This window comes from Stegodyphus dumicola, chromosome 4, assembly GCF_044657685.1.
Source record: "Stegodyphus dumicola isolate Sdum_Otavi_A_Nest chromosome 4, ASM4465768v1".
Lineage (NCBI taxonomy): Eukaryota > Metazoa > Arthropoda > Arachnida > Araneae > Eresidae > Stegodyphus > Stegodyphus dumicola.
In genome coordinates this window covers 153,385,699-153,411,187 of record NC_140771.1, presented here as the reverse complement: position 1 = coordinate 153,411,187, position 25,489 = coordinate 153,385,699, and the positions used below count along the sequence as shown (strand labels likewise).

General features: G+C 32.0%; 1 protein-coding gene across 3 annotated transcripts in view; it reads right to left on the bottom strand.

Moving 5' to 3' along the window:
• The window catches only part of hyd (E3 ubiquitin-protein ligase hyd), a 260,665-nt gene that overhangs the window by 101,897 nt on the left and 133,279 nt on the right, over window positions 1–25,489 (bottom strand). For all 3 annotated transcript variants that reach the window (XM_085815614.1, XM_085815615.1, XM_085815616.1), the window contains 5 exons: window positions 25,063–25,184; window positions 24,731–24,978; window positions 21,923–22,089; window positions 19,937–20,114; window positions 7,646–7,801 (listed from right to left, as the gene is read on the bottom strand). In XM_085815614.1, the coding sequence (XP_085671740.1) occupies window positions 7,646–7,801; window positions 19,937–20,114; window positions 21,923–22,089; window positions 24,731–24,978; window positions 25,063–25,184 (871 nt within the window). The remainder of the gene's footprint in view (window positions 1–7,645; window positions 7,802–19,936; window positions 20,115–21,922; window positions 22,090–24,730; window positions 24,979–25,062; window positions 25,185–25,489) is intronic.

The following is a 25,489-nucleotide window of genomic DNA, read 5'->3' as shown; positions in this document are numbered from 1 at the left end:
GTGCATGACAGGAAAAAAGTCACATCATTCCTCAGTTTCAAATAATTTTTACAAAGTGTGTAAACCACATTAGATGTTATTATTGCTTTCAACAAATATGCCAAATTTCAAAACGTGCCAATATGTAAATTCATGTACATCTTTGGAAATTTTGCATAAAAAGCTCCAATTTTTTGCAGGTATGCTTAGAAATACATCTACTTTAAGATGATAGTAAAAATTTTATAGGTTAGAATTCAAAATGTTTTTCAAAAAATTTATAAAAATTATTTTAAAATACAAATTTTAAGAATAAATCACACAAAACTGGTGAATTTATTTGAAATAAAACTAAATTTTGAAATGTGAAAGAAGGAAATGAATAAGAGCAATAAAAAAATAATAAATATAAATGTACATTAAACTGAATTAACATCGAGGAGCTAAAATTTTGAGAACTAATTTTTTAAAAACTACTCATGCGATTTTTTCAAAACTTGGTAGTTTTGCATAATTTGAATTGTAGAATCAGAATATGGAAAAAAATTGGCATGCCATTTCAGAAAAATACCGATTTTTGCCAAAATACATCTGTTAGAACAATGCTATATATAAATCTAATACATATCTCTAATTAAATCTGAAAATCTCTAATTAAATCTAAGTCGTGCTTTTGAGACATGAAAAAACACAATTTGAATTTTGTCAATTGTCCCAGAAGAAGGGAGGATATAGAACTGCCCCCCCTTTGAACTTGGAACTAGAGACATTGTGACAGTATTTTTAGAATTTAGTCAAGCACAGAGCAACACAATTTAGGGATGGCAAAATTTTTAGAATTTAAGGCAAGCATATAAATCTTTTAATAAATTGTCAGTTTTCAATTTCTTTGATTGCTTCAATGTTAGTGTCTAGTGGAAAGATAAGATAATAAATATGTTAAGAGAAAGACTTCTGGATTCAGAGGGAGAACATTCAAATAAATTTCTCTTCATTGTTCTTTGAAAAATTCTCCAAAAGATAATTAATTTATCACAAATTTCTTATAAAACACATCCATTACATATCAATAGCCATGAAGAGACTTTTCATTTCAGCATATTTTTCTGGAAACTGGAGGTCTCAAATCTTTCCAAGGTGCAAAGAGAAAAAGCCTGAATATTTTTTGGGGGTGGGGTGGGGTGGGGGGATCAGAAAGGAAAACTGTAAAATGAATTTTCAAAAGAAAACAGATATGCATTTAAATATTCTGAAAAAACTCTTACCATGAAAAAATATAAAAGAAGACAAATGAAATTAATTTTTAAATATTACAACAGCATTTTTGTTTCTTTTGAGAAGTATTTCATAAACTGTGCTTTACAGTGTTAATTATCTTGTTTATTTCTCAGAATCAAAATATTCCCAAGTCATCCAACTGGAAAGTAATGTCACTTTAAATTATGGCAGAAGAAAATAAAAATGCTTTTTTTTAATGTTATTTCTTAAATTAGTGTATTAAAATTATATACACTATAATTATTTTTATGATTTTTATAAATGTTATGTTCGTAAAAAAAATCATCAAAAAATTCTCAAATCTCTGAATAAAAAATTCTGAATACAAACTGATCTTGAAATAAATAAAATGTTGCTAAATCACCAAATTTAGCACTATATAAAAAAAAAAAAAAAAAAAAAAAATCTGAAATGTTTCAGATTTTAAATTACGTCCAAAGGGGCGTTTTTTAACATTTTGTGTGTTACCTTTCTTTATTAAATATCATGTTCCTCGCACTTAAACCATAAGATCCAGTGCAACAGCAATATCGCAAAATAGTTTTAAAACGAGCATATCTTTAGAATTTCCGATACAGAGACTCACGCGCTGGAGATAAAAATGTTTTTTCTGCACAACGTTGCCATTGCTCGCTTTGAAATCCTTGAGTTTGTTAATCAAAAATTCGTCAAAGTTTTAAAAAATAGGAAATCGATCATAAAACAAATTTCAAATTTGGTCTTCCACATGCTCATATTCGTTGGAGGATTACGTTATTCAAAATTCGATGACTCTACGTACCGTTATTTTATGACAATGTGAGAAATATACATACATTTACGCAGATTTTCATTATTTAATTTCTTCAAATATAATGCAGGACTCTAACATTTTATGGCAACAGTTTGAAAAGTGAACCGACATTTATCCGTCCGACGCAAAATGCCAAAACGAAACTAATAGTCCTTCGGGATTCAAATCCCTTTGGACTAAAAAAACAGCTCATATCCAAAAAAGGGCAACATTGTTTTTGATGTAATATTTTATGAAATTTTCATTTAAAAAAAATATATTTCAAAATGTTTGTTCCAGCTAAGGCAGGGCTTTGTGTCTAAAAATTGAGCATCCATTCTTTACATTTAGTAGTAAAGAATTCACATATTTACCCTTCAGATGCATATTTGTCAATGCATAACCAAAAAATATTCCTCCCAAATGTTAATTCCCACTCTAATAGCAGTAGGGGGAGGACAGAAATGTCAGACGAGTAAAATTAAGGACCTTTTGCTGAATTTGACTGAAATTAAGGACTTTTAAGGACCAAAAATCGTTTCTAGAATAACCTAAGAACTTTTAAGGATCATATGAATCCTGATTTTATGGTCTTTCCAGCATCTAGGCTATCAGTCTCCATGGATACTTTATATTGTCATATCGGCATTCATATATAATTAAATACACTTTCCCTTGGTAGCAAGCAAAACCAAATTCAGTTTTGTTGATGGTGAGCATTTATTTCTATTTTCTATTTTCTTTTACACTTAATATTTCAGCTCAAAACTTTACAATATGAGTTTCACCTTATGTTTCTTTAAACAAGCTACTAAACTATTTCATAGTTTCTGATTTTGATCTCTAACAGAAATTTTTTTATCTTTTGAAATGACATTCGGAAAATTATCAACAAATTTCATACAAACAATGGAAAAAATTGTTTCATGACACATATACCTCCTTCAAAATGCTTAATCTCCTTTCCTAATGGATTTCAAAAATTCTTAATTATTTTTGCAGCCTCTTCAGCAATAAAAATGAATTAAGAACATTAAACTTCCAAATCACTGGCTGTGAAAATTTCATTCCTATTTCAAATGCAGTGCACAGAAAGACAATGTATGCATACAATTTTTTAAATCCAGAAATTCCCCATTCCTGTATTCAGGAAGTAAAAAATACAAAATTCTGGCTATATCTGAACAACAATCATCCTTACTTATATAGCTTTCCAAGGAAGTTGCCTACTGATTTTAAGCACAAATCAAATAGCATATTTAAACTAGTTCCATTACATTCATTAAATGTAGCAAACGCAAGTTGGTTTTTTTCCCCCCCCCCCCAAAATATTTTCTACATGCTCAGTAACATTTGATAAATCTAAATATTTGGCCAATAAATTAAAAACATAACCTGAACAACAATACAATATCAGCTAAAAACTGTTTTCTAATTTTTCCCCCCCCCCATTACGTTTGCTGCATTTATCGTTACAAAACTAAAAACTTCACATTTAAATTTGTTTTCAACTTTTTTAATGGCACCACTAGCAAGAATAGATAAACTTTCACTTTTATGTGATATTAATAAAGCAACATTTGTTTCCACTAAATGTGTAATTTCATCTATGATCCAAAAATGTAAAGACTATTGACTGATTGTGGACACCAACCATCTTGCATCATACATACTTTGTCTGAATAACCATTAATAATTTACCATTTAAGTCACTTTTGGAGGCATTAATCTCGATTAATTTTATGAAATGATTTTCTACACTATGAAATGATGCATATGTAGCATATAAAAAATTTACCTTAATGATCTATTTTCAATTTTTTATAAGATGGTGTTTTTATAACATATTTACTTAGATCCTGCATCATTTGTTTTAAATTAGTGCACTCATCACATATATGCTTTTAGATTACTATAACATGACACATTTTCATGTACTTTAAAAATATTTTAAATGATATTACTTCAATAAAAAGCTTCTATTTTTGTAGTATTTAAAATATCTCTAAAAGCCTTACAGATGATTTTAATATTTCATTTTAACATAATTGCAAATCATTTTTAAAAATAAGCTGATTAAAATAATAATAAATCACCCAATACAGCTTTGACACTTTGTATAACAAATTTTAAACACAAGGAGCGAATTATCAAGTATTTTCAACATTCACAGGACTCCTCAAATGTTTCCATTAACATAGGAGATGGATTACAGACAGAATGAACTGTCTCATCTACGATTTTGAAGGACCACAAGATGAATGTGTAAAGAGTACCAATACCAGAAACAGGTCATTTTGTGAGAAGTTTATTTCCTGAATTCAGGAAGTAAGAAAATTTTGTATACGTGAGGAGTAAGAACAGATGAGTAACATCAGTATTCATATTTGTTAAAGTAGAATATGCTCATTATAACCATTAATTATTTTTAAGGGCACAAAAACAATATAAAAAAAGCTGACCCATAGACAATGCAGATGTTAAGGTATTTGACATCACTGGGTTGAACCCAATGATGTCAAAAATCCAATTATAAATTCAAATTGCTTAAAAATACAATTATTTTATTTACTGTCCTCAAAAACACAATTTAAAGCCCATAAGCTTTAAAACAGTATACTATATGCTGATTTCTTGCAACAAAGACAACTAGAGTAAATTATGAGAAAAAGAAAACACATTTACTGCACTGGATTGCATTAACACCAAAGTTTATGCCTGTTCCAAAGACGGATTGATTCCAAAGATGGAAAGCACCTACACGAATACTACTTTTTAAGATTTAAAAAAAAAAAAAAAAAAAAAGAATACATGTGTTACACATAACACTAACACTTGATACAAGAGAGATATAAGACAGGATACACATGAAGTTTCTCCAATTAATTTTTTAACATTTTACAACAGTAAATGATAAAACAGACTATTACCTACAGATGTTTTAAGCATTTATAACATCAAATTGGAAGGAAGTGAGCAGGTCCTACAAATAAGCACTGCATATGTAAGAAATATAAAAACATTTAATTATTAACACCCTAATAGTATAAAAGTCCCTCATTAATATGAACAAAAACCAATATTTTCAAGGTACTGATTGTTGTTGCAGTGTTGTCAGAGGAATTGCAAACAATGTTTGCAACTGACAACCTAGAAGTCAGTTCAGGCATGTGCCTAATGTTTTACTTAGCAGCATCTTACAGAGATTTAAAAATATTCATACCAAGAATTTGTAGCCACTGAATAATTTGGAATTCAGCCAAATATTTGTTGAAACACATCTGATTACCAGCTGCAAATAGTGTCTAGTTTTATCTTTGTAAAATAAATACCACACCTCTTTCAAAATAAGTATAACTACGAAGGACCATATGTGATAAATCAGAACATTCTTGTTACATGCAATGCTTCAGAACCATCTCAGATATTAAAAGCATAGAGATAGCACGAGAACAAATAAATTCTTGTTCTCGTGCTATTGATGTTACATCTCAGAGCTCTTGTTATTAATATGCAAGAGAACAAGATTCACCTGATCTAAGAATAATGACCATTTGGTAGTGCTCCACAAATAAAAAAAATGTGATGTAGACACCACGACTTCACTGAACGATCTATTAAATTATACACATTTTTTGCTGCATTTCATTTAAATTTATTTCCTCAAATTTCATTACAGATACATTTCTCATTCAATTAATTCAGTTCTCACTTCCCATCAAGGCAAAAATATATAAAAACTCAAAACATCTTCATTAAAAATTGTAAAATACGGGAAAACCTAAAACACCAAATACAGTTAAAAATGTTGTTAAGAAACATTTATTTTACAATTAAACTTAGAATTTGTATGCAAAAACAAGCAATTCGGACAGCATGTAGGAGGATAGATTTTTTGGTGCACAAAACTGAAAGTTTATTTTTGGCCCCAACTCTTGTTCTCTTGCATATTACAAGAGCTTTGAGATGTAACATGAAAAGCATGAGAACTAGAATTTATTTTGTCCAACATAATGATGGAAGCAACTCTGTAATAGAGTAAAGATAAATTCTTATTGTTTTATACATTAGATCATGGTTCTGAAGCACTGCATGTAACAAGAATGCGCTGATTTATCACACATGGCCATTGGTAGTTATACTTATTTTGAAAGAGATGTGGGTTTTATTTTAGAAAGATAATGCTAGACGCTATATGCAGCTGAAAATCATATATTTCAACAAATAGCTGGCTGAATTCCAAATCATTTAGTGGCTACAAATCCTTTGTATAAATATTATTAAATCTCTATAGGATGCTGTTGAGTAAAACATTAGGCCCATGCTTGAACTTCTAGGGTGTGGAACTGCAAACAGTTCTAGCAGACATTGTTTGCAATTCTTTTGATGACACAGCAACATTTGGTAGAATCAGTACCTTAAAAATATTGGTTGTTGTTCATATTAATGAGGGGCTATTATACTACTAGACACTGAAGTGCACAAACTGGCTTAATTCACTATTCTACTGTTTCAAATGTAAACAAATAGTGGGTTCATTCAGCTTAGTAGCACTTAAACAACTTTTAAATCATTGATAATTCTACAACTATTGCATGCAGATTAACTAAAGGCATAAAAACCTTAACTGGAACATAACATAATTCAATCACTTTTACTGCAAACAAATGCACAATTTACCAATATATAAGAATAAAAGAGCTAAGCTCACTGGCAAAGTAACAGAGTGGGTATATATATATATATATATATATATATATATATATATATATATACACCCACTCTGCCTATATATATATATATATAGGCTGACTGCAACCAAAAAGGAAGGTGCATAACGACATATTATAGAAGCCCATACACAAATTTTCAACGTTCTGAGGCTACTCATTTCTGAGTTATGCGAGATACATACCTGCACACATTTAGATGTCATGAAAAAATTTCTCCTGAATCCATTTTACAATCTCTTTTGGAAAAAAAAAAAAAATTCTTTATTCTGTTCATAGGTATGTAAAAACTTCATTCAAATGGATTTGAGAGTGGTCAAAATAGATATTTTCGCTGAAATATGAAGCCCAAATGTTTTCGTGATTACAATACTTCCTTTGCAAGTAAGCTTAAAAAAAAGGGCTTTTATAAAATATTTTTCAACATCACACAAATTTCCATTTTCAATGATGGTGGAAATAAAATACAGCAAAGATTCGTTAGATATTCTCTAAAATATCCCTATTTTCAAATTATATTTAGTGAAGCATTTCTTCATTAACAAAGTAATAAAGAAAAATACACAATGATGGTTGATTTTCCCCCTCCTCCCAAAAAATAATTTGTTCTGACTTCAGTTAACACATAGGCAAATCACAAACTGCCAATCAAAGTTAATCATGACATTTCATAGTGCAGAAACAATTAGTATTTACTTATACAGAAATTATTAACTTGGCTACAATAGGAAATTACTTCAGCAAGGGGATACCCCTTAAAATGAAAAATAAGACTTTACAATTAATATAAAAGTTTGAAAATTTATAAGCCATATGAAGTAAGGAAATTTAATAAACATCTAAAAATTAACTACGCAGAATTATGGACAGTTATTATTCAGTATACCTCTGGATCTTCATCTTCTCTCGCGCGCGAAGAGCCATTAACACCTAAGGATGACTGGGAATTTTCAACAACAAGGCCGTTAGATGATCGTATAGATACTTCACTTAAGCTACTTCGTGTCATCATTGGATCAACTGCAAACAATTCTTCACTACCCTATAAAATATACAATGGGTCACGTATATGTAAATAATATGCTTTCACTTCTATTTTTTGTCTGGGTTTTACCCAGCATGCATATTTTACATACTGCATCTATTCATACAAAACTCTTATATCAGGCAGAAATCATAAGGATAACCTGGATCCTTATACATGAGCTAAAATATCAAATTACAATATATATATATATATATAATTGCCTCTAAAGAATAAAGTATCAAATGTGCATGCATAAAATATTTAAATGATATTGTAGATTTATGTTAGTGTCTATTGTGATTTACGTTAGTGTGTGTAGATGTGTATTATAAAATTTAAATGATGCTGTAGATTAGTTCGCAACAACAATAATCATTTAATTGTTTGCATTAAATTTAATTTAAATTAACTTTAAATTTGCTTTTAATGAATAGAGAATGTTTGTTAATATATATATATATATATATATATATAGGTAGTTAAAATGATAATTATGGATAACTAGGACAGACCTATACATTTTTACACTCATGTCTATAAATTAAGAATAATTCGGAGTCACACAGAAATCGAACTCTAAAATAAATATATCACCTGTAAAATCACTACACACATCTTCAAGAACCATATGCAAATTTCAGGAAGTAACCAGATGACACCGATTGTACGTCACAATGACGAGAGTGTAAGAGAGTGATATATAAGGAATAAAGGCAAAGAAGTAAAATCGTTCGCAGGCGCTTTATAAGCATTTCAGTGCAATAACCGAATAGTTATGACACAAAGGACGCATTTGGATGATTTTTTACATGGTAGAATTATCGGCCATCTGGAATGTGGGCGTACCCAACTGGAAGTATTAGACGAACTTGGAAGACCAGAGAGACATCTCTAGACTCCAGACTTGACCAGAGTGTCATCTCCAGGTTTTGGCAACGATTCCAAGATGATGGTAATGTGAGTAGACTTTACAGCACAGGTCGCCCCAGAGTTACAACGCCGAATGAGGACCGGTATTTGGCAGTTACTGCCAAAAGAAACAGGTGGAGCACAGCCTCAGACCTGTCTCATAAGCCACTGGTACGACAATTTTAAGGCAGACCGTGCACAGACGCTTAGGGCAGATTGGTCTATATGCTCGTAGACCTGTCAGATGCGTTCCACTTACTGCAACTCACTATCACCTGCAGTTAGCCTGGAGTAGAGAGCATGCATTGTGGACACCGCAACAGTGGGCTTGTGTGATGTTTTCCGATGAGTCCAGGTTTACTAGCTTGCAGTCTGATTCTCGCCGTACTTTCATATGGAGAGCTCCAGGTACCCGTTACCACCAAGAAAACATCATTGAATGACACCATTCCGGTGGTGCAGGAGTGCTCGTTTGGGGTGGAATTATTCTGGGTTCCAGAACTGACCTGCATGTTCAAATCTCGGCAGGTTAACTACAGATTTGTAACTTATGTATAAATGCAAATTATTATCATCTCTACAGAAGACATATTCCTTTTATTAGCATACTTGCCAACCTATGACACTCAAAAATTAGGAGATTTTTTTAAGAAATCAAGATCACAATGTTATAAAAACTTTTTAAATGATAAAAATATAGTTTTTAATAATGAATCAACTTTAAATAGTTACTAATTCTTAAATGCAAGCAACACAAAAATACCTTACACATAAAAAAATGTCTATTATTTGCATCGTTTAAGTGGGGAAGACACTTTAATCAGTTTTTCTACATATGTTATGAACAGTGGCAGATTTTACTTTCGTTAAGAAGGAAACTTCATAATTTTGTTCATAGCAATTGTCATGTAGGCTCGCTTTCGCTAATAAAAGCTTTTCTAATGTGTCATCACTAATATTAGATTTAAATTTAGTCCTCGTTTTCGCAACACTGAAAATCCTCTCACACTCTGCATTACTATGGAGAACTGTCAAGACGGCCAACATAATTCTAGACAGTTCACTATATTTTAAAATTCCATCAGCACCTTTCAGTTTTCCAATTAAACTCCATTGGTGTCAATCCTAGCTGATTTTATAACTTATCCAAGTTTTCTAATTGTAAACTACAAAATTGTGACTGCAATATTATTAGTGGCAACATCAATATCATCATCTTTCATGGCTAAATGAATTAACACAGGAAATCTGTTCAAAAAGTACCTTATATCAGAAAAAGATGCATTTGCTAGAGCAGAAACATCAGCAACTTTAGCATGCAAAATCACTTCATCGTTGACTGGAAATTTATGTAGCATGTAGTCACATATTCGACAGAAGTAGATTCTAACATGAAGATAAAACATATTTTTTGTTTTCTTCTGAAAGTTCTTTCACTACTTTTGTAGTTGCAGCTTCTATTACCAAACCTTCATCTTTCTTCTGATTTTCTATTTCACCATAAATCACATCATATACAGAATTACAAGACAAAAAACAGACTGGTTTTACAAACTTTGATAAAACGTCTTTAAAAAGATAATAAATCATTGATTGCAAAACATGCATTAATAGAATTCTGCTTTGTAGAACTGTGTTAAGAACATCGAATGATGGCAAAATGAAATGTGAAAAGAACAAAAAGCTTTGTTAAGGTCTGAAGAAAAAAAACATAAATATTCGTTCTTCACAAGATAAACTTACAGTAATCAGAAAATGTTTCGTGTGGTGAGCAATTTTTTTTTTATTCTGAGAGAAATTTGTATCAGCTTTATGCTTATATTTTGCAATATTATTTTGAGAACTGCCAGTTGAATTGCTGAATGATGCAGAAATTTATCCTTCTCAAACCTATTTTTAACAATGAAAGTAGTAACTACATCTCCATTTACTTTAGGTATTTTATAACTTTCAATAGAGCCTTTTATCTAACTCTCGAAGCACTTACTTCTTCTTTAAAAAATGCAAGAAGTGGGTTCCATTGACCAAAGATTCTAGATAAGCATTTCTTTAAAGACAGCCAGCGTGTACACACATTTCAAAAATTTTCTCATTTCAGTATTATGCAGCTGTTGGAACTGTTTCAATTTTACTTCATTTTAGAACTCCTTTCAAGATCATAATAAATATCAACAATGTGTTCATCCACATTTATTGGTAAAGAAGCTGCCCCTTTTTCAGCTGCTAAATTTAAGAGATGACAGGTGCACCTCATAATTGCAAATTTGAGTTTTCTTTTCTTAAGATGCCTGCAACACCAGTCTTCAAGAATGCCATTACTGGTACATTAGTGCCAAGCAATTATCCAGAGGGACAGCATTTTCTTTTAAAGTTTTAATAATTAGCTGTGATATATTAAAGCCTGTTGAATGTCCTTCTAAAGTGGGGACAGAAAGTAAACTGCACTCAATTTCTGAAGACTCTGGATTAAAAAAAGAAACAATTGAATATAGTTTTGAATCAGTATTATTGCTTCCATCCGTAGAGAGGCAGAACGAAGCTGTTTTAATACAATCAATAACTGAAGATTTATTTTTCAAACCCATTTCTTTAACAATTGCACCTGTTTGGGTTCTTGCACTTGAGTATTTCTTAGTGATTTCACTATCAGGAAACATTTTTCTAAATAAAGCTGCAGCGTGATCGATGCATTCAGTGGCAGGTTGTGCTCCAGTAAAAAGGCAGGAACAGACATTCTGCATTAATAACTTTTTGAACCTTAGTTTCTGAAGAAAAATTTAATTTTTCGCTTTTTTCAAAACAATTCATGCTGTCCTTGTGTTTTTGTGTACGCGCATGTTTGAGAACATCCGCCCTTCCACCATGTGAAATCTAAAAATTGCAACGACAGATGGTACACATCGCAAATTTATTACATTTCCTTGAGGAAATAATGGAAGGAAAGTCAACTGTGTACAATTTTTGAAACATACACGAGTATTTCACCTTTCTAGCAGACAGATAAGACAAAAGATAATTTCTAAAACTATTTTCCGAAGGCACCCTCACACAACTCAGGACAAGATGAACGAAATAACTAAAGAACATCCAAATAACATACTTGAGCTTGCTTTGTGCTCATTGGCTAATATATGCCAGATGACATGAAGTGGAGCTTAATGCCCACTGGAGAATGACGTTTCTGGACACGTATGCTCTCACTCACAAAAACAGAAATTCTCATCTGATTTGCAAGGTTTTGTTTTAGATATAATCTAGAGAAAATTCACTTGCGTTCAGACGTCCAAAAATCACCCCCCCCCCTTCATATAACGAAGTATTAAGCCAAGTTCCATAAAAATCGTGAGAAATTTTAAGAATAAGAAAAAGTCGGGAGAAATATATTGTAAATCAGGTTGGCGGGACAGTGGTCGAAAATCAGGAGAGTTGGAAACTCTGTATTAGTAAAGGCCTATCTCTTTTCAAGTCTCTAAGCTGCCTGTTAAAGTGAAGACGTTTAGCTTTATCACCATTTCTTTCCTTTTTCAGATTTCTTCTACCAAATTTCTTATGCCAGGTAGTTAATAAAAAAATTCTTTTTAAAAATTGTTCCAAAACACTTTACTTACAAAATTAAAATACCGAATTTTTATAAATTTTATTTTCCATTAAATAAATCCACAAAAACTTTTCTTCATTCATAATTTCAAAGAATTTTTAGCAATTCCAGTTGAAACTCTTATTCTTACGTGAAGTCCCTAATTTTGCACGTCAGAGAGATGTTATACCCTTTCACCTATTCAAACAAATCTTGAAAATTGCTTTATGATTCTTTCCATTTCCAACTTGAATCCACAGTAATGAGTAAAATTTTTTCCTGACCATTTTTCCTTTTATTCTTTGCAGTATCAATGTTAGCCTTTTATTCAGTGTATATAAAGCCCTCATTAACAGGAATGTCAGCACTTACCACGCTGTTGGACCCCTTCCATTGACAAATAAGCAATACCAACATATTTTTAATGTAGCTGATGTATTCACCAAGTTTATCTGATCCTACTCTATAAAACTGCAAACATACAGGAAGTCAATGTGAGGTAACAACAAACTGTGTTTGAAAATCCTTCCAGAACTACTTCCAACAAAGGTGTTGATTTCACATCGAAAGAATTTAAACCTATTACACTAAAGAAAGAACAGAACACAATACAGATTACCACTTTGGAATACCTACAGGAAATAGGCAAATCAAACAAATCAACTGAATTCAGATACCTATTCTATCAAAGTTGTCTAGTGAATTGAATTCTATCAAAGTTGTAAATGAAATTGTTCAAGTATGTTGCATATACACAGGAAATAATAACTCCCAGTATATGCATTCGGACTGCTTCCTGGTACAAAAATAAAGAAGATAGAAGACTTAAAGATCAACGAAACACTTAACAAAGAGTGTTTAAATCAGCTAATGCAAGAACATGATGACATGGAAATGATGCTAAAAGAAAAAATCTTGAAATTAAAGGAAAAAATAGAAAACAATTCAATAAGAATGAAGCTTAAAATAAAAAAAAAAATAATAATAAATGAATTAGGCACTATTTAGAAAATCTAGTACGGGACAAGCTTAAACAGGGTTAGTAGCCACATTTTATTAAAAAAAATAAGCACCTATAAACACTTTTCAAGCACATTTTAAGAAAAAAAAAAAAAAAAATAAGCACCTGTCTGATTACATTATACACAACTCCATAACCTTAAAAAGAAAAATTAGACTTGTAATTTAAAATATGAGAAATTCAGTATTTATTAAGAGAGAATGAGCATTACTCAACCATGGAAAACAATTACTTTTTTTTAAATTTTAAATAACAGCTCAATTTACAGAACTAGTTTACAATGAGAGGAAAAAAAAAAAAAAACCTCTGCAGAACTATCAGAGGACAGGAAATTGCTTCATGCTGTCATTATGTAACAGTAAAATCTTAACTAACCAACATACTCGGAAATTGACAAATATCTGAAAATTCCGGACAGTCGAGCAAGACTGGAAAAAGGAGAAGGGTGTAGATTGTAGTCATTCTTTAGATTTTTTAGCTAAATAATGCTTTTGACATTTTGATATCTGCATCGTATAAAAATACCCCAATGGAACTGCAAAACAGTCCACTTAACAAGCACAGTAAAACTCTTTTATCTCTGCAAATATCGCAATCCTTTTTGTTAATGAAATTGTGATTGAATTGCTATTGTGCAATAGGTGCGCCTTAATTCTTCCTCACGTGATATTACGCAATCGGAATCAACAGCTGCGGTATTCAGAGTATAAATAACTAAATAAAGGAAAACGCTCCTTTGCTTCCTCCAGTTTTCACCATCATGCGCCCATTTATCATTGAGCAGGACACATTGCACGATATCCCTGCTATACTCATATTGATTGATTAAGGTTACCAATCTGGGATGTTTTTCATTCTAATATTGAACAGACTGTGTTAAATTTCTGGAATAGGATCATCGCAGAACTTTTAGTCATATTTAATACAGATTGGAAAGTGACAAAAAAAAGTCCTTTACTTTGCTGCGAACTGTAACGCTTTTAACATTCGAGATTTTGCGGAGAAAAGGGAGAACCCCTCTCCCAACTTCCGTACTGTAAAATGCATTGGCAAAAAAAAAAAAAAAAAGAGAGAGAGAGAGAGAGAGAGAAATTATTTTGACTATTCAATTACTTTATTTATGCCATTCCAAATATTATATTTTACAAAACTAGGTACTTACGTATTAATGCCACTGCAGCAGAAGTTGTACTGAAGCGCCAATAAAGAGCAATCCTGTTGTTTGCACGCAGTTAATTATCTTTTGGATTCCCTTTTGCCTTGTTATTTGCTGATTTTTGACACCAGTTTTTAATGCTATGAAAATACGTCTTTGGGATAGCACAGAAAAAGATGCAATTTTATTTTTTCAGGAGTGAAATATTTTACCCCCCCCCCAAAAAAAAAAACCCGAAAACGTACCAATTCGCATGATCTGAAACTTTATTTTGGTAAACGCACGTTTTGAAATGTAATTTAAGACAGTGTGATCAGCAAGTGGGACTTAGAAAAGACAACTGGTTTGAAGGAAGCAGAATTTCATTTTGTTCAGCTTTGAGATTCATATACTGCTGGTGCGAGGAGTTGACGTCGATTAAATTTTGTGAAAAGCAACTTGATTTATCGGATAAAACTGTTATAGATTGGAACAATTACATGCATGAATTACATGTCTTGGAGAATAAACCAAACAAGAAAGTAGGTGGACCAGATTGCGTTGTGGAAATTGATGAAAGTTTGTTTACTAAGCGTAAAAATAATTGGGGTTGAGTATTACCCGAACAGTGGGTGTTTGGTGGTAATGTAGAGAAACAAAAGATCCGTTTACTGTCAATGTTCCTAATAGAACTGGCTCTATGCTTCTTAATAAAATTACTGAAAACACTGCAGATGGTAGCACAATTTATTCTGACAGTTGGAAAGGTTACCAAACAAATAGAATAGAAAAAGAAGGATTCCTACATGCTAAAGTTAATCATAAATACAATTTTATTGATCCTGATACAGGAGTTCATACACAAACAGTTGAGAGAATGTGGTGCACTGCTAAATGGATGAACAAGATACATAGGAGGACAGCGAGACATCATTTAGAAGCTTATTTATCAGAGTTCATATGGTGACAGCATCAGGTCAAAGAAAATAGAGACTGTTTTGAATCTATGTTAAACTCTATATCGGCCCATTTTCCACCAAAATCCAATTTACTTTGATTTTAAATAAAGTGTTTTAATTTATGATTTGTCACAAAAATTTTAGATGTAGATTGGCAGCACTTAAAAAACGCCAAACCTGCAGCTGCAGTGGTGTTAATACGCAAGTACCGAAAAGATTATTTTTGTTAAAACACACTTACCTATTTTTGAAGTTTATACTTCAGCAGTTATTGCAGATATATTATTATAAATATTCATACACATGCTCCTAATATAAGCATAACAATCATAATAAACGCAAGTACGACCTGACCCCGCAGAATGAGAATGTAAATTATTAAAATCTTGATAGAAATTCAAACATGTGTAGTATTGGGTTGGGGGAAAAGAATACGGAATGTACCGGAATTTTCTACTGCTTTCGCAATTCTTTGACTAATAGAATGACGTGCACCAGTCTGTGCTTGCGCACACCAAAGGTTATGTTAATGCAGAGAAAGGGGCAAAAAGCTATTTCCGGGAGTATAATTCACCATCTCATGTTCCATATAAGGAAGAAAAGTTGTTTATTTAGTTTTGGCTTTGGTACGGGCAAAAAATTAGTGTTTGTTAAAAAAAAATAAATAAATAAAACACTAAAAGCAAAAAATAATAAGGGCTTTTATATTTTATTTTCAAATATAAGGACTTATAAGCACTTATACGGACTGCTACGAACTCTGTAAAAACTGAGACTAAAATTTTAAGGTCCTTATAAAGTCACAAATGTTAAACTTAACAATGAATATGATGTTGAGAAAATCTGATGCCATGAAGGACAAAATAAGACAGCCGTTAGAGTTAAACACATGAAACCATGGTGAAGTGATTTGCAACATTTTACATATTGTGAAAGAACTAGATATCTGGTTGTAATAAAAATTTTCTGCCAAAAAGCGTTCTTAATAAATTAAGGGGAGGAACACGAAAGCTGTACTGGCACCAAATCTATGACTTTCTGCCAAAACTTTGGTAGTTTTTCAGAGCCTTCAGCCCAGAAACTTGGTAGCCACGAATCCAAAAACAGATCAACCTCATTTCTGACATCCTGTGGATGTCCAGGATGGAAGATAGCACTAGCAAGATGTAGCTGCAGGTATACAAAAAGGTAGAAGTCCAAAGATATGATGTTGGGGCTATATCATAGGTTTGGCAAAAGATCCCATTCGAGTCTGTACTAGTCCAGCCAGTGGTCTTGCAATATCTCAATGGAACATTACCTTTTTGCACCGGAACTCCGCTCGACATTTCCCCTTGATAGCAACATCAGCATGGACTAGCACCCCATTGTACATCTTACTGTCGAGGATTTTACTTTCTCCCAGATAATCTTTGTGGATAATACCACAGTAATCCCACCAGATATAAAGCATTATCTTTTTGTTAATGAAATTGTGATTGAATTTGTACGTCAAGTTTATGTACAGCACAACTTGCACGTCAAGTTTATGCACAGCACAACTGATGGGCATGACACAAGTCTAACTCCTTAACAAGCTCTCGAGTGGTTGCATACTGATCTTCTTCCACAAGTTCTCGCAAGCAGCCTTCATCAATGTCAGGAGGCCCGCCAGAGCACTCTGCTTCTTGAATGTAATAGCCCTTGTTTTTGAACTTTCGGAACCAAACCTTCACAGTGTTATGTGATACAATATTAGTACCTAAAGCTGTACAGATGATTTGGTGACATTCTGTAGCTGACTTTTTACAACAAAATCGGAAGTAAATGATGGTTCTAATCTGATACAGGGTTGCCACTCAAACAGGAGAATGAAATTCCCTGACTTTTCCAGGTGTGTTTTAAGAAAATTCCAGTCTATCCGCATAATGCACGTTGGCTGTGCTAAGAGGTAAATTAATTATGGTATTACTCGAAAACACAAGTAATCCCCAAAGCATTACTTTTATAACTATACTAGGAGTTGTTTTCTCCACTGAAGATTGAGATTAGAATTTGCCCAATCTCGATTAAAAAATGTCTTTTTTCAGAAACATTTTGCAGCTAAACAAAAGAAAGAAATCTATTTAATGATATTTTTAAATAAATTCAGGTATATTATATACAGAAGCAAAAAATATGTCCATTAAAACTCGCGATGGTATGTCATACTGCTAGAATTAATTTCAGGATTATGACAGAGAAAATATTCTGAAATTTAAAAGCATTATTTATGAATAATACATAAATTTAGGGGGAAGAAGCAACATTAAATGATATGAATAACATAAAAATAAAGATAATTACTTTAAAATTGAATTAGAAAATCAACGATATTTTAGCAATTTAGTTATATTAAATTATTATTAAATGGTTAGCTTAGATGACTCATTATTATTTTTTATATTACTGCAAAATGAAAATTAGGCATTTATTAAAAAGAAAAAGAAAAAAAAAAAAAGGTTTAAAAGATTTTGCGGTAAAATCCTAGTATACAGTAAGGTCTTGACACAATTTTGAGAACTGTCACCAAGACCAAAATGACACATTTACTGCTTATCATAATGTCACAAAATCCCGTGTGTACCATACATGGAGATTATTCTAACCAAAGAACGTCTATGTAAAGAAGAAAAGGTTCCATAGACGTAATGCTATTAAACCCAACGACTTCATATAACAGTATATATCTCGTTGATTATGCCGCTGGAAAGCGGAGGGAAAATTTGCAAAGGGATTTGGCGACAGAACCTGGCGGCCAGAATTTCCCTCTCCATACAAGAAATATAAGTAAAAATCTGCAAATATTTTTCAGTAGTCTTAAAACCCATTCTCCAATTCTTTTGTCAAAATGGTAGTCAATAATAAATACTTCAATATTTATCAAATAAAATTTTTCATGTCAAAATGAATGAAGATGCTATTCTTAATGTGAGACTAAAGCAATTGCAATTTAATTTTCGAAGTTGCTAACATTTGAATTAAGATTTTTTAATTGCTTTCGTCCTTTGACATTCCGTTAATTAAAGCAAGTAACAGCAGCAATCTACCAGCTAAAAATCAGACCACTAGTTCTCATTTTCAATGACACATGCATTCAAACTTCATTTATATATATATATATATATATATATATATATACAATCAAGTCTTTAACCAGATTCGTCGGGACTTTGGCAATTCTGGATTATCAGTTTTTCTGGATTATAGATCATCAATTTAAATCTGGTAAGATGGCATGCAGAAATTATAAAATTAAAAATATGAAACCGTAATTTATGAAATAAAGAGCAATTATGATCTAAATGGCATCAAAATTTACCAAAAAAAAAAGCTTAATATTTATTTATTTACTGTATCAAACATTTCTTTCAACGTGTGCATGCGTAAAGCATACATTACGCATAGTCGAAATTAGAAAACTGCAACCAGAAAATTATTTGATGTGTATTCGTGATATTTATAATGACGAGGAATTTGATTTAAATCATATCAAACACGGAGTACATCTAGGTGAAATACTACATTTAGTAAGGAATTATAAGCCGAATAAAATAAAAACATCTGCTCTGAAGATGAGGATAGTGCTGACTGATCAACTTCCAGTTCATTGCGCGCCACGTCGCCCCCTCCCCTCAGAGCAGCGTGAAATTGATAAACATATTTCGGAATGATTAGAGAATCAAAGGATAAGCCTTTATCCATTTTTTGCAGCAATTCCACTTTTTGTTTGATGGACATCGAAACATGCTTTTGCTTTGTAGATCCTTTGGCAGTTCCAGAATCGGAAATTATTTTTGACATAATTGAAAGTTCAAGCTTACTTTTATAAAATTGCTCTAACAGTCTGCAGAAAATAATAAGCCGGATCCAATTCGAAGATTAATGAACAACACAATCTGCAACGTTAACTGAAATAGATAATTAGATAATTTTAGCTTAGCTTATACCGTCCGTTATACATTAAACACGCATGCGTAAAGGTTTTATGCGCATGCATGCGTTTACACATGCGCAGAAAGTTTGTAGCTTTGAGGTCCGGATTATAGATCATGCTGGATTACGGACATCCGGATTAATGCGTCCGGATTTGACTGTATATATATAAGATGCAAACTACTACATGCAAGCTACTACATACGTTCCATTTGTTAGCTGACAAGCTACCAGTAAAACTATAAGACCTGTGGTACCATTCTTTAAATTCTTCCCACTTAAAAAGCAACTGGGGAAAGGAGAACAAAACCCAGGCAACCAAATCCGCTTGGTTATGATTTATTATGCCACAATTAGTTTAGTCAGGCACCAACGTAAAGTACCGATTTCAAAGCCAGGAATGTGATAAATCAATGATCCCTCTTTCAAATTTTAACCATGGGTTTTTTTATTGCTAGCAGGACATCTTGTTTAATACATCGTAAGGTGTAATAAACAGTGGGTAAGGCAAAAATTCCTTATACAAATGTTAAGACTCAGCAAAGGTATCAAAATTAATTATTTGTATATAGATCTTGATAAATAAGCAACTTACATGAACAGCATCGTTGCTAGATGAAACTAAGGAAAAAGGAGCTGTAGGCCTGGCAACGCCAAGTCTTACTGGTGCAATAAGAGCATCAGCAGTTTCACAAAGTTCTTCCACAGCTATTGTGATGAGAGCTTGAAACACTCTTCTACACTTAGTCAAAGGTTGATTGGCAGTACTAATACTAAAAAAAAAAAAAAAAAAAAAAAAAAAAAAAAAAAAAAAAAAAATTTTTTTTTTTTTTTAAATGACATACTTTATTCCATGTATGTATATACACATATATGTAAATAGCACACACATATGTCAACAATGTATCTTTTTACCTTGCATTATCTACAGTGGATTGACAAAAATATGGAAACACCTTGTGAAATGCATGTTTGAAAAGAAAGATTGATTTTAATGAAATATGTAGGTGGGGCTGGCGTTTTTGACTACTGATGCCACCTACACAACTTCGTAAATGTGCTAAACAGTTCAGTTGTTGTCGGAGTACTGTTATGTGAGGTTGTCATTGCATTATGTCAGAGTTAACAGACTTCGAACGTGGGCAAATTGTTGGAGCACGTATGGTAGGTGCTTCCGTAAGCAAGGTAGCCGAGGTGTTTAGTGTTTCAAGAGGTACTGTATCGAAGATTTATTCCGCATATTTGAAAAGCGAAAAAACATCATCTGCTAAATCACAACACAAACGAAAGTGTGTCCTGAGTGATCGTGACAGACGATCATTAAGGGCAATTGTGACGAAAAATAAGAAGACCACAGGTGCAAAAGTTACTGTAAAATGAATGTTGTGTTACCGAACCCTGTGAGTACCAAAACAATTAGAAGGGAGCTTCATAAACGGGGAATTGCTGGCCGTGCTGCAATTGAGAAGCCACTCATCAGTGATGCTAATGCCCGTAACAGGAAAAGGTGGTGTTTAAGTCATAAAGCCTGGACTATAGAGCAGTGGAAGCGAGTAATATGGTCCGACGAGTCTTCTTTCACATTTGTTTCCACTTCTGGCCGAGTTTACGTCTGGAGAACGCCATCTCAAGCCTATAATACAGACTGCTTGTTGCCAAGAGTGAAACATGGCGGGGGTTCTGTTATAGTTTGGGCAGCCATATCGTGGTTCTCTGCTAGCCCCATAATAACTGTGTCAGGGCACATGACTGCCAAGACTTATGTAAACATTTTGGCCGATCAAGTTCATCCCATGGTACAAACTTTGTTCCCCGATGGTGATGGTGTCTTCCAAGACGACAAAGCCCCTGTTCACACTGCTCACATTGTCCAGGACTGGTTTTCTGAGCACGACGATGAGTTGTCCCATCTCCCCTGGCCACCACAGTCACCAGACCTGAATATCATCGAACCTTTGTGGTCTACATTGGAACGGAAAGTGCGTTCTCGTTATCCACCGCCAACATCATTATCTGAACTTGCCACCGTTTTGCAGGAAGAATGGTATAATATTCCCTTGGCAAACACACAGGAACTGTATTTATCCATTCCAAGAAGACTGCAAGCTGTTTTGGATGCCAACGGGTTTCTTACACCATATTAAGCAAAGAAACATGTTTTTTAAAGGTGTTTCCATATTTTTGTCCAACCCCTGTACTTTTCAACACATTTTATTTATTATATTTTCAAATTTATATTACGTCATTTAAATCAGAAATTCACATTTAAAAAAATAATTTATTGTAACTTTCATTATTACTATTTAATGTAACTTTCATTACTACATTACCGTAACCAGTAACAAAAAATAACAGTTATGCAGTTTATCAGATATTTCAAAGAAATCACAAATCGATTTTTTTTTTTTCAGGAATTATATAAATTAAAAAAAAAGCAGTTTCAAGTTTTGAAAAACATCAACAAATTTTTAAAACACATCAAACCATTTATTAGAAAGTTAAATAAAATTTTACAACTGCAAAATAATAATTTTTAAGTCATAGTAAAATGTAATTTTTTTTCCAAGAAGTTTATTCTTACTTTTTCTTTTTTGAAGTACTGGGTGCCATTTCTACATTTAATACCACAAAGATCCGAGCAACTGATCGAACAAAGCGTCTAGCAACCAATGTAGCTTCTCCATTTCGCCCTTCTTTTGTTTCATTTTGGATTTCAAGAATGAGAGTATTCAACAGGGTATCCAGCATCTACAACATTACAAAAGAAAATTTAATATTATTCGTATAGAACATATTTATCTCAATTTTCCTTGATTACACTATAAGAATATTCTCTATGAGAATTTCCGCATATGTGCATATGTTACCACAGAAGCAAGTTCTCAACCTTTTTTGCTCTGTGAATTCCTTTCATCACTGCTAATATCAACCCCCTCCCCTTTCCAAACTTGAAAAATGCATACATACATTTATCTAGATGTAGATTATTTTCTAGTGTGTGTTTTACAAAATGACACATAAGAAAAGATAGAAAATGTTGATAAATACCGAAACTTGAATGCAAATAGTTTTTCACTAAATGCAAACAGTTAAATAAAATGCTGACCGAATTTTCACCCTGAAACTACAAAATTCCTCTTTAAGGAAGAATTCCTACTGGTTGAGAACCACTGTATTAAAGCATAATTCTGTTACTTCATAAAACATCTAGTTATTTTCATGAAATAATGGATCAAGCCAGTTAACCCCTTAAGGCACACATTAATTTCTAATTTTCGGTCAAAAAATCACCTATTTTTTTTCTTGCATAATCATATTCTTTAGTGCATTTTAAGAAACAACAGCCAGGGTTAGCTTCAAATTGAAATCTCGGTGGTGCAATGTTTGGTTGATTTATACTAATTTGATACCAATTCCTTGCTATATCCAAAATCTCGTTGTCATTATCTTCCGATTCACTTCCATCACTCAAGAAATCATCACTCTCATCGCTGAAACTGTCTGATAAATTGGCATATTCAAAATTGTCATCGTCAGAGTCACTCATTATCAGATAACTTTTTTTAAATTACAAAAACACTTAGTAATATAATTTGCAGTTAACTGCTTACTTTTATTATATTTACGTAATAAAAATGGATATATTACCTTTTCCACACCAAACGACTACTTTATAGCAAAGAATTCCTAGCAAACTTATAGCTAATCATCAAAATGCGCCACGTGGTTTACACAAGAAAAATGCTGAATAGTGGTGCCATCTATGTCAAACAAGTTTAATTATAATCTAGCCTATTTATTTTTACTGGAACGGATCTCAGACAAGCATTAGAAATAAAATAACGCGAGATACAAGGATGCCCGTGTGAGACACGAGCATGTGCAAATTTGCCGGAAACTTTCGCCCGTGTGAGACACGGGCAAATGCGTTAAGGGGTTAAAGTGTGTAATGAATCAACAATCCTTCAATTTAAACTTATTTCAGTGAATAACTAGCAATTTTATAAATTAACTAGTAACTGACATTTAAAGTGTAAATTAAAAATTTTAATGAATTATACAGTATACAAAATATTACAAAAAATAGTCAAATCATTTGTTACAACAGAGATTATGAAAATGACCCTTGAAATTGCATAAAACATTAAAAGAAATACATTTCTTGTTGATGGACTGCATTTTACATGAACATTTTTTAAAGCCCTGACCATTACCTAAAGTAGTAGCAACTGACCAGAACAATTTCTCTATAACCAGTACTTCTTACTCTTAATTAGTTTTTGTTCACAAGAGCTGTAAAGTTATTTTATTGGACCAATTCTTGTTCCCAACAGAAAAATCCCTTATTCAGTTATTTTCATGATAAAATACACCTGGCATCACCAACTTCATATACTGAGTTATAGACTGTAGGCCCTAAAGCAGCTTCAGAATGAAGTTGATCTGGCATTAATTTCATCCTCTTAGCTTGGATTTCCAAACATTCTTCAGATTTTTATCTTTTAGTGCAAGTATTTAGTTCATTAAACAATTAGCAAATCCTCTGTACAACGTTTTGTTTACAATATTTTAGTTCAAAAGTTTAATTAAAATCACCCTGTATCACAATATAATAGGTTATGTTACCAAGCATGGTGAAACTCTATAGTTTAAATTGTTCTTTAGTGAAATAATTTGTTTAAAATGTTAACTGAATAAAAATAATTTGTGAAATAATTTGTTTAAAATGTTGTTATACACTTTAACTAATCTGACACTTCTTTTGTGAAATAACTAGGTAATTCTGTGAAATAATAGATTTCGTGCTTTAAAGGTCTTCTATACACTCACTGCCATGAAAATCTGAACACTATGGAAGAATTATCAAAATTGAACGAAATTTTATACATATGAGTACAACATTGATATATATAAGTGATTGTAAAATCAAAGCAAATAGATCATTTATTACAATAAAAACTATGGTACTTTTTGATTTCATGTTTTCAATGCTTTCACAACAGATATTTGATTTGGGTATACAGAGCAAAGACTACCTCTTTTGATGGCTACAGGGAAGTTAGCAACACAAAGTATTGTACCTATTGCAAAAACAATTTTCCTGTAATACAACATTAGTACCTCTAAAACATAAAATAACTGGGCAAATAATGTCTCCCCTTTTCCCTACAAAATTTGTGTTTTGCATTTTTAGTATTCATATACATCATGTTTTAAATTTAGCTGTAAATAAATGCAGCAAGGAATATATTATAATTCATAATTAAGGCAGCCACAAAATTTGTTTAAAATTATTTGTGTTAGTTTAATTGCTTTCTAAGATATAAAATGCTATCCATTTAATTGACTAATGTTTCTTAAGAAAAAGTTAAACAGAGAAAAATATTACCTCAGCACTGCATTTTGTTAATAAACAATGAGTGAATTTATCCAGAAGAGCTGTACCATTCTGAAGACCAAGATATGCCTGTTCATCATATACGAAACAGTAATTTGACTTTAAAGCTGAAATATCTTCCCCTTTCCAACCAGCTAATATAGTAAACTTTACTGCATTCCAATCCTTTAACAATCGTTCTAAAGCCCGTCGGGAAAATCTTGGTGGTTCTAAATCATGTTCTGGCATATCTGTTTCAGCTAAAAAATATAATCAAGCTCAAACAGTTTTACAATAAAAAAATAACAGCAACATACAAAACATTAAGTTTAAAAATTACTTACGAATTTCAGAGGCTGGAGTTTTACGTGGTGCAGATGATCTTGGACGAGAAGGTCTGTACTGCTTGTGCTCAATGGCCTGACGTCCCACTGTTTGTACAAGGAAAAGTAGAATACTTTCTCCCCTTTAATAGCAAAAAAAATAAATAAATAAATAAAAATTAAAAAAATAAAGCTTATTGGCTTTTTTCTAAAATATTAATCTTTACATTTGCTAGACAGCTGCTTAAAAGCAAAAGCCATGTATGGACTTTTTAATTAATTTTTTATTAAATAAAATTGCTGTTATAATTATTATGCAATCTTTTATTAAAGTAATTAGGGACAATGTAAAAAGGACAAAATCATACTTAAAAAATATATCATGATGATACACACAGTTAAATTACATGAAAATTTATCCAGCAATGTATTTGAATTCAGAATCTTA